This window comes from Protobothrops mucrosquamatus, unplaced genomic scaffold, assembly GCF_001527695.2.
Source record: "Protobothrops mucrosquamatus isolate PMUCROS unplaced genomic scaffold, P.Mucros_1.0 scaffold249, whole genome shotgun sequence".
Classification (NCBI taxonomy): Eukaryota; Metazoa; Chordata; class Lepidosauria; order Squamata; family Viperidae; genus Protobothrops; species Protobothrops mucrosquamatus.
The window spans coordinates 463,127-473,810 of NW_015386597.1; the positions used below are offsets into that span (position 1 = coordinate 463,127).

Below are 10,684 nucleotides of genomic sequence, written 5' to 3' on the forward strand. Positions count from 1 at the left end.
TTAAATAGGGATAATTTTTAATGATTTTAATAATGTCACAGCTACAAATATTTGGTTTTTAATTGGCTTTTATAGGGGAAATGTTGTGTTGTGTTGTTAGTGTTGTGTTATTTTAATATGCTGTGAGCCGCCCTGAGTCCCGTGGGGAGAAGGGCGGCATATAAATTATGAAAAATAAATAAATAAATAAATAAATAAATCTATACTTAATCTATTAAACTATATTTACTCTATTATATACTATTCATGCTAGTGTTCAAAATAAAGTACAGTAGTAATCACAAAAAGTACTGTAGATCTTTAGTTATCTAGAGCAGGGGAACTACGACCCCTTTATGACTTGTGGACTTCAACTCCCAGAATTCCTTAGCCACCATAGCTGGCTCAGGAATTTTGGGAGTTGAAGTCCACAAATCATAAAAGGGCCATAGTTCCCCACCCCTGGCCTAGAGGAATGCAGCTTAAATAAGACATTACTAAATTTCAGCAAAATAAGAACATATCTCTGTCCTTGTTTTTGCAAAGAATTTGCATTAATCAATCATTGCGCCTTGGATTCACAATCATATCAAAATGTCAAGTACATATTATAAATTTGAGAGAACCTGATCATGGTTCACGTCATATAAAATGATTTCTGGCTGCCAGAAATGAGAATAAAAAACAAAAGAAAAATAAGTTTCCCCTTTTATTAAAGGTCAGAATTTGTCTTCACAGTTATATTGCTTACTCTCATGCATAAGTCTCAGAAGATGTGAAAATACTTTTTATCACTTTAAAGATTTCCAACAGAGTATCTGCTTGGGAAAGGAAGAATCCTGACTGCTTAATGGGAAGGTAAGAGTACAGCCTTATACCTCCTTTCATATCAGCACACTTGACACAATAACACTAACATACCTTGTAATAGTGAAAAAGTATTTTTGCATAGCATGTTAATTGTCTCAAGTCTGTTCATTCAAGTCTGGGCAATAACGTGAGTGAGAGGAGACAACAAATATATGTATTTCAATTTCCTGAGATATTGCTGACTGCTAGGTGATAGAATTGTTTTAATTCTATCAATCTTAAATCAACCATAAATTTCTGCGTATAGAAAGTCGTCAACATCTGTTCTTGGTACATAATGTGTTTAATGCAAGTTAGTTAGCTGAGCCTATTTTCATACTGAAGATTCAACATTAAAAAAAATGACTGGACCAAGTAACTTTCATTCTCCTTCCAAAAATAGTTTATCTGAAGCTAAAACTACTTTAGTAAACAGTGTCAATGTAAGCTACAATCTTTACATTGTAAAAATAAGGGCATTACAAATTTCCTAAGAGGATGACTCCTCGAATAGGTAGGTATTCGGCATGTGAATTTTGAGAGTTGTCTCAGCAAATTTTGAAGCACTAGACTGGAGAAGGCTTTTGTACATATAGTAAAAATGATTACGTCAAATATTAATTTCCACTCATATATTTTATACTACTGTACCTTCCTTCCGCTTATTGCAACAAAATTTAATATTGGTTACTCACATTTATCCAGGGCTATTCATATGATATCTCTTTCTGTTGTCTTCCTTAGCGCAAAATGTAATCCAAAAAACCCCATGAGGGCAAGGATAAGGGTAGTTTTACTTAAGAAGTCTTCTCTAGTACCCTAAGTGTAGACAATGCTTTCTATGTAATAATAAGATTAAAATCTTATGCACCTATTGTAGAATTTGCAATCAAATTGTGGATAAATAAAAATAGTATCTACTGTGGACTCTTCTTATCAAATTCAGGCCAGTTTGAAGTCTTTTCAGTAACATTCAGGTCAATCAGTCTTGACCAACTATATGCTAGTTTCCTGAGGTTAATGGAATACATTTTTATTAAATTTATACTGCCAAGAATGGAACCACATCTTACCATATACCTATTACAAACTAATTGGAACTGGGTATGCACAAGTAATATATTACAAGCTAGATTTAATCATCCACGAAATCTCAAATCTAGGATCAGATCCTGCTTTAATACTTTGGTTTCTATATAGACTTTAATTTACATATTCCTATTTTAGATGATATCAGAAAACCATTTTGAAGAACCGTAAAATGTTTGCAGAAACTGAGAAACATGTTAGATCACATATGGTTTGAGGCCACTGTGTCTGAACATGGCTTATATAACAATTGTTCAGAGTTTTCTGCATACAGAATCTATGTATGAAAAAAGTAAAAAAGAAAGAAAATATGAAAGTTATTCCAAGCTATTGATTTCTGTGCATTGATGTGAAGAATCAGATCATTCTTTAAAATGTACCTAAATCAATACTTCAGGAACTCTGCCAAGAGATTCCTGAAAGTGTTATAAATATTAGCACATAATTAGAAGACATCTGCATACTCATCAAAACCCTTTACTGTATATTCTTCTAGGAAGCTACCTGGTATATGTAAATTGCTACAACTGTAAATTAATCATCATGCAAGAGAAAGTCACTTTTATAAAAGCCTGAGTCCTGGTGACTTCAGGGGTATATTCATGCTTTAAAGTCCAGAGCATACTAGCCCAGTTCAGTTGTTAAAATCACAGAATGCTCAATGCATGAGGAAGACACTGAAAAAAACAGCATCAATGCGTCAAGGTTGAACATAGGGAGAATCCTCCTCTACTGTCAGCTTCAACATTTTCATCTAGCCACATACGTTATATTGAAAGCTGCATGAACAAATTCTATATGCAATCTGTAACCTTGCAGAACCAAAGCATTATTTCTTTCTAATGTTTTCAGCAAAAGGATACAAATTATAGATCTAGAACATGTACACCTTGGATGTGAAACATTTCTACCCAAAACTGACAGATCAAAACATGGAAGAATAAGTCAAGAAGCCGTTATTTAAGACCTATCCCCTGTGTTTAGAACAATTTCCCTTTTGGATAACTATGTAGAGCTACTACATTTGAAGTTAGAATCATTTTGCAGAGCTGAAGAATTGGTGCTAAGACAGTGGTTCTCAACCTTTTTAATGCCGCGACCCCAACCGGTCGTAAGTCGAGGACTAAACTGGTCGTAAGTCGAGGACTAAACCGGTCGTAAGTCGAGGACTACCCAACCGGTCGTAAGTCGAGGACTTTCCCTGCCTGGGAGCGCCGCGCATGTGTGGTTCCGCCCCCTGCGCCGGCCGAGGCGTAGCTGGCAAGCGGCAGAGACGGAGCAGGCCGACCACCAGCTGGCCCAGCCCAAGGGAGGTAAGGCACCCGCTGGAAAAGGGGGAAAAATGGCGGACAAAAAAAAAAGGACAAAAAAAATGGCGGACAGCCTTGCTTGGCGACCCCCATGAAATGGTTGATCGACCCCAAATGGGGTCCCGACCCACAGGTTGAGAACCACTGTGCTAAGAGATGGTATTTAGATACTAACCATTAATGGCATTCAAAATGAGACAAACCTTTGAACTATTTCAAGATTTATACTGAAACTACAAGGAACTACAGCTTTGCTTAGGAACAGTAAGTTTTAGTACCTACTAGGCAATCCGTAACCTGTTGGGTCATTGTTGCAGAGGTATTTCTTTACCTAAACAGAGAAACAGAATGACCATAGTGGGCAAAAAAAATCAGTGGGAGCGGGAGTAGTTTCCAGGTTTCTGTCTACTTCTCTGTTCCTAGTGGAAAACCAGCAAGAAGCATCCTTCCTTCCTTCCTTCCTTCCTTCCTTCCTTCCTTCCTTCCTTCCATCCATTCATCCATCCATCCATCCATCCAGTCTAAACCTCATATCAGCTTCCTCACTGACTTAATAAAAAATAATACACACTACATGGGTTGAGAAGTGTGCATGAGGGTGTGTGAAAGGTCCAGGCTTTGATTGGGGAGGGCATGGTGCAGGTCAGGAAGGGTGTGCAAGTGTGCATAACAGATGCAGCATGAGTTGTAGAGGCCCATAGGAGTACAGCATGGGTCTGGAAGGTGGACTGGGGTGTGTGAGAGGTGCTGCACAGATTGAGGAGAGAATGGAAGGCTGAAGCATGGGTGGAAAAGAGTGCAAGAAGTGTGCAAGAGCTGCAGTGTGGGTGGAGAAGGGCAAGTGGAGATGTGCAAGACATGCAATAAGGATTGGGGAGGGTGCACAGAAGTGCAGAATGGGTCAGAAAGAGTGCTCCCTGGTGTGCACAAATGAACGGACAGGCACAAGTACAGAGGGCTAGGGAGGTTGCATGTGTGAGGGAGTCCTACCGGCTTCCCCATTGACTTCACTCTGAGGAAACTTCTTACCAATAAAGATTTTGCTTATGGAGTGTGGGCAATTACAACTGAGTTTGCGCTTCCTGCAGGATTCCCCATTGACATGTGGGAAGCTGTCAGGGAATGTTGGAAATATCTATCAAGTGACCGCAACTGAAGCAGCCACCTCTCCAAACTTCATTCTTAAGGAGGAACTCGGTCCCGCATTCTGAAACTTAGTGTCTTTGAGGTACCTTGGTTGAAAAATGATGTACTGTTTTGCTCATGAACGTTCTAATCAGATAGTTTTAGTAAAATATAGATCAATTTTTAAAAAAATCTACCTCTGATTTTCTAAAAATAAGTGCTATAGTCCTATGTCACCTTCAGTTAAGAATGGAGTTACAGTGTGCTATTGGTTAGTTATGATTAACTGATATTTGATTAAGGGCTGTGAAACTAGTTAATACTATCCTTTCATTTTTTTGAATTGCTCTGGTTAAGTGAATAAATATAACTAAATCTGCAATCCATATTTACTTTCTTAGAAATAGGATTTATTGAACCCAGTTGGATTTCCCCCCCAAGTTGATATGCATGCATTACAGTTTTCATTGTTATGATCTTCAGCAGTCACTTTTAATTACTTCATAAAAAGTAGAAATTAAGGATTTCACCTACATTTGCCTTACCATACAAATCAAATCTACTATCTACTCAAACTATTTTTGTATTTTTAATTTTATTTGGAATGGGCCCTAAACCTTTTAACAAATGAAGGATTAATTAAAGATAACTCTTCTAGACCAAAATGAGAGGAACCAGTTCTGTGTTACAATTTAATGAGCAATATCCAAAGAAACACAGGGAAGCATTACTGTACAGATACACTAAAGCAGTGTTTCTCAGGGAATTCTGGGAGTTGTAGTCCATTTGTTTTAAAGTTGCGAAGATTGAGAAACACTGCACTAAATTATTTCTCTTCCCAATCACCTTTTGGGGCTCAAATTTTGACTATTTAAAGGTCTTGCCAGTACATTTTATCATTAGTCAAAACATTTATATTCTCATATCTGAGTGGCAGGCTCATAATTCATACAACAAGAGTGTAAAGAATCAACTACAGAGTGGACTTTCACATTATTTTCCTCATTTCTGAATGTAGACTTAAAGTTGCATCAGGAATACAAGACATTAAATATGGAGTACATATTTTTTTAAAACAAAAACAAAAAAAAGTAGTGACTGTTCAAGGATTTTAACACAGTCCCAAAATGAACTGCAACACAACAGCACACCACTGTTATCAATCCGCATCCTCGATCTCAGGATGAAAAAAGAACCCTAAAAGGATTGAATGCCCATGATTCAGAGAAAACAAACACTTGGCAACGCCACAAACACTTTCCTTGGAATAAACCCCACTAGAAAAGAAAGATGTACTTCTAGATAAGGCGACATAAGAGGCATTTTGCTCTTACTTACAACACCCTGTTTGTACTTAATCAAAGGGTGACTTGTCTCATTTCAATTCCTCTCCTTACACCGCAAGCCCTGATCCACATGAAGGATTCAAAAGAGACTCTGTCCGGATTTGACAACACGAGGATGGATTGCTAATTCTCCCAGATTAAGGCAAACGCCCAGGAGCAGTCTTAAACACGAGGTTTCCCCCCTTCCTTCCCGTTCAACCGTGTCCAATTCTCGCAGACTGCCTCAACAAGTCTGCAGTATTTTTGGCAAGCTTTTTCCAAAAGTGGTTTGCCATTGCATACTCCTTGGGGCTGAGAGAAAGTCAGGCGGCAGGCAACAGGTTCTCCCCAAACCTTGGAGAATGAATCAGCCCTGGACTTTTGCGCAAGAAGGAGGAAGCCAAGAAGCCGGAAAACCAACAAAAGTAAATTTGGAGAAGGAGACCACCGCTCCCTTCCCGCGGACCCCGCCTTTTGAAAGCAACCCAGCGAAAGTGCGCTCTCCCCGGTTATGGGGCAGCTTCCTCCGCCTCCTGGGAAGCTGGAATCTCCCCGGCAGGGCGCTAGCGAAACCTCGACGGCTTACTTACACACACACAGCTCCACCACGTAGGCGTAATAGGACCAGGCCACGACCAGGGCGATGAAGACCACGGGCACCCAAGCCAGCACTCTCTGGCAGCACTTGAGGACGTGCGACGGCGCCATCTTCCCCGTCGCTGAGCTGCCGCTACCGCCCGCAGGAGCCATCGGTGCTGCAGCCGCTCTCGCCGCCGCTTCTCCGCTCGCCGCTGCGGCGAAGCCTCCCGCCGGCCCCCGCCCTTCCTTGCCTTACGCTAAGGGGGCAGGGCCTGGGCGCGCCTGCCTTGCGCAGCGACTACCGAGGAGGGAGAAGGAAGCGCGGCGAGCGTAAGGGAGAAGCAGCGGGTAGCAGCGCCCAGCGGCTAAGACTGCGGGAGTGTGTGGGGCGGGGACCTTCCTAGCCGCCTCTCCTCCGTCTTGACAGGAGCTCCGTTTGCCTCCCGGCCGCTCTCTCACGTACACCCAAGTCGCCCAAGCAGCCCTGCCCCACGACCGCACGCTCCTCTGCGATGCCTGGCCGGTCGCGGCGGGTAGTTCAGACGTTCTCGGACGCCATCCCTTTGGGGATTGGCCGAAGGGTGGGATCACCAATAATAGCTGGGGTCGCTTTCTTCTTCCCCCAACTCGACCACTGGATCCCACCCGGGGGAAAACGACTCTAGCGCCTTCCTCGAAAGGGTGTTCCTAGATAAGCGAGCTTAAGTAGTTCGGGACAAAAGTCATAGGCAGGGTGAAAGGTCGAACTTGGCTGATCCCTGGAGCTAAACTGATTTAAATTACCTAATGTATCACATTCGAATAATAAAGTGTGTTAATCCCGAGTGGTTCCCTTGGGAATTGTAGGGTTTTAGCCTAGAATCTAGACGTCTAGACCGAATTGTCGAAGGAACATCCGGGAAAAGAAAGGGCAAGCTTTTCGGCAACGTTCCGAGATGGCCACCTCGCTGTCTACCTTGATTTGTGAACGTGGGAAAAGTGCGAGGTCTCAGTGGATGGCGATGCCTACTTGGGCATGGCTTATCTTGACAGTTCAGTAGGATCAGATCTGGGTGATGCTCAAATGGTAGACCCGCTCCTAGGTCTGTATGCTCTTTAGGAAATACGAAAATAAAAATCTCCTGCCTTTCATTCATGAACCCCCACATGGCATAAATAGCATTTCTCCCCTCCCATTTTTCTTGTGGAGTTGCCAAGAAAACTTATTTGGATACTTCATGAAGTTGGCAGGAGTTAGGTTTAGAGTTATGCCAGTTTACCTTTCGGAAGGCAGAGTGGGTGTGACAGAAAGTAAACATGTAAAGAATCATTTTTCTCAAACCTGGATTTGTCAGAAGTGCTGGTAGCCAGTCCTACAGTTAGGTAGAGTGAAGCATTTGGAGGTCGGTGCTGCTTTGGAAACCAACCTAGTTCGGTGGCTGTTTTGCCTTGTGCCTCTGCAGTCGCAATTGGTCAGAAAGTACAGAGTAAGATATGCCATTCAAACATGCCATAATGCAGCCATCTCATCTGCTGCTTTTAAACTGGTACATCAGTCAGCTACTGTATGTGAAAGCGAAGGCCTTTTGGTAGAAGCTACTGTAGGTTACCCTTTTTGTTTCGCAATACATGAAAGATTTAATTCATCTGTATGAACTACAAAGATGTTATTAAGCTTCATCTTCATAATTAATCCAACAATAAGATGTAGAACAGACATCTACTGATGAAAGTCTGTAACATTAGTGAATGATGAATCATACAACTCTGTATTATATTTGCACTGTGTTGGGCCTGATATCAAAATAAATATTGGGTCTTATAACAACTGATTACTGCATCCTATAAAATTAAATACAAAACAACCCATTTTGGGGGGCTTAGAACTTGAGACAAAGTGGTGATCCAAGCAACTTACGGCCATTGCGGTTTACTAAATCAATGACATAAGTTAACTAAGGTATCATATTCGAATAATAAAGTGTGTTCTGTTTTGTACTGCATCGATTCTCCACCCCGTGCTTTCAGAAAAGGCACCAAGATAAATAATTTCAGTTTAACCTTTTGAATCACTTTAGTAAAAATCTTATTTTATTATTGCTATGGTAAATGTTATGATGGTCCCAATTAGTTATGCTAATGTTTTAAATTATTTTGTTCATATTTATGTAGAACTGGAAGCCTTGTACACTTTATTTGGAAGGTAAAGCAATATTATTCATAATCACAATGCTTTTTAAAAACTCCATCCCATTATAATGTCAAGGATATTCTTTTGCACAGTTCCTCAATCTTAGTAACTAAGATGTGTGGACTTCCACTCCCAGAATTTGTCAAGTCAATTCTGTGGATTGATTATTTAATCAAGATAAATTTTACCAGTACTTCTTGGGGTGCACTGAGGTTAACTGCTATAGATCACCATCTTGCTTCATCTCTCACTTCTTGTTGTGTTTATTTAGCTAGGATAAATTTGGTTCATTAATTTTAAAATTCTCAATACATTTGTTCAAGTAAAAACTGAGTGTCAGAAGGATGCTAGTATAGTGACTCTACTGAGCTTACAAACTCAGACATCTTTCCATAAATATTCATTTATTGTTACTTTCTTTTAGCATCACCTGCCGTGCTATTACTGAAGGATGAGACAAGCTCCTCTTATAAAATGTGGTTGAGCAAGATTTTCTTGTTATTGATCAGCTAGGTGATATCTTGGCAGACTGGATTAATGGAAATTTACAATCTGTTGAAATAGTATTTTTAAGAGCTATATAAACAGTGTCTACTTTCCCAGTATGTGCTCACCCTATAATATTGGTCAACATTTCCATCTTGCAAAGTAGGGGTGTACTATGCTATGTGGCTGTACACATTACGTATGTTGACATCTCCTTCAATAAGCTGTATCTTTTTCTGGGTCTGCGGAATAGCTGTAGGATCCTGGGAAAATATATATGCTTGAGCCAAGGGCCTGCAATATCATTCATTACCCATGTCTACTTCTGAGCATCTTTTCAGCAACTTAAGAAACAGCAACGATACCGGGATCCAAAAAGAACAAGGCCCAGAAGAGAGAAAATTAAACCTATTTAACAATCCAAAGGGTTTTAGGATTTCAGTTTCTCATTCTTATTTTAGAAATGGTCAATTTAATCTTTGCAAATATGAATTAACAAGGAAGATAAAACAGGGCTCCCTCTTGTGGGAGTTTGGTATTTATTTTCAAATATAGACATATACTTAAGATTTGCTTGCCTCAAATGCCCCAATAAGAAAGGAATACTCTGGGTCCCGTCCTTGAAACAGTGTTATTCTTAAAACTTAGGAAGTATGTATTTTCCATGGTGGCTTTGGCCTTTGGATCAGACTTCTTTTTGATATACAGCATATCTTTCACCCTCTAGGTCTTTAGGAAGATGGTTAATAACTGGATCTTCACTCTGGGCCTTCGGGCCTGGAGGAATACAGTTCCCATTTTCTGGAGGTATAGTATTTCAACCATGTTTACCATTAATTGTCTGCCTTTTTTATGTTAGGTTTTATTATATAAAAATACTATTTATACTTCCTTATACTTTCCAATTCCAGCTGAATATCTAGTAAGCCCATGATATTGTTTGGGTAGATTAATTTTATCTTTCAAATATCTTTTCCATGTAGTTGATGAAAATAAAGATTTTGGTTGCTTTTTCAGCTATAAAATCAATGAAAAGAAAGCAAAGTAATAGCAAGGCACTTAACTTCTGAGGAAGAAATTTTCTTCAATCTGACTGCCAGATAACAAAGGATCCAATGAAATATTTAGGACTTTACTTGACAAGATTCAGTAAAGACATACATCAAAACAACTACAATAAACTGTGGAAAAAAATTGTATCTCACTATCTTGAGTTTGGCCATTTCTCCTCTGTCTATTCTCCTTTTCAACTTTTGTCTTGCTGGCAATCAAAATCTAGACTAAGACACCTAGTGTAGGGATCTGATGGGTTTCCTCCACTGCCAGCTTTTTACTCGCATTAATGCACAATTTAAAAATGATTTGTATTACCATGAGTTATTTATGAAGTCACTATGTCTCTACAGTTGCATTACATAATCCTGAATTCAATGAAATACTATTTAAATGTACCTGGAAGCTTATGAGGGAGGACATATTCTTGGCATCTGTTGTTGATTTTCAGGTATTGACTGAGAAAAAGAATTGTTTTCCCAACTATGCCTAGTATATTAGCTCAGCCTGTTCCTAGAAAATGAAAGCCTGCCGTCTTGTCCACATTTTAATAATATTTTTCCTAGTTTGATGCCAGATTCAGATAGGTTGAAGTACAAATCCTAGCATGAGTCACACTGACTGAAAATCATGAGGATTGTAACTGAAAACACATGTTGGATGACCAGCCTCACCAACTCTTCTACTTAGGTGTTGCAGATACTTTAGATCAGGGGTGT

At 39.9% G+C, this 10,684-nt stretch overlaps 1 protein-coding gene across 1 annotated transcript in view; it reads right to left on the bottom strand.

Moving 5' to 3' along the window:
• Window positions 1-6,402, bottom strand: part of ZDHHC20 (zinc finger DHHC-type containing 20) — a 46,277-nt gene extending 39,875 nt beyond the window's left edge. The window contains exon 1 of the mRNA XM_015814410.1: window positions 6,268-6,402. Coding sequence (XP_015669896.1) covers window positions 6,268-6,385 — 118 coding nt within the window. The 5' untranslated portion in view covers window positions 6,386-6,402. The remainder of the gene's footprint in view (window positions 1-6,267) is intronic.
• Between the last annotated feature and the right edge of the window lie 4,282 nt (window positions 6,403-10,684).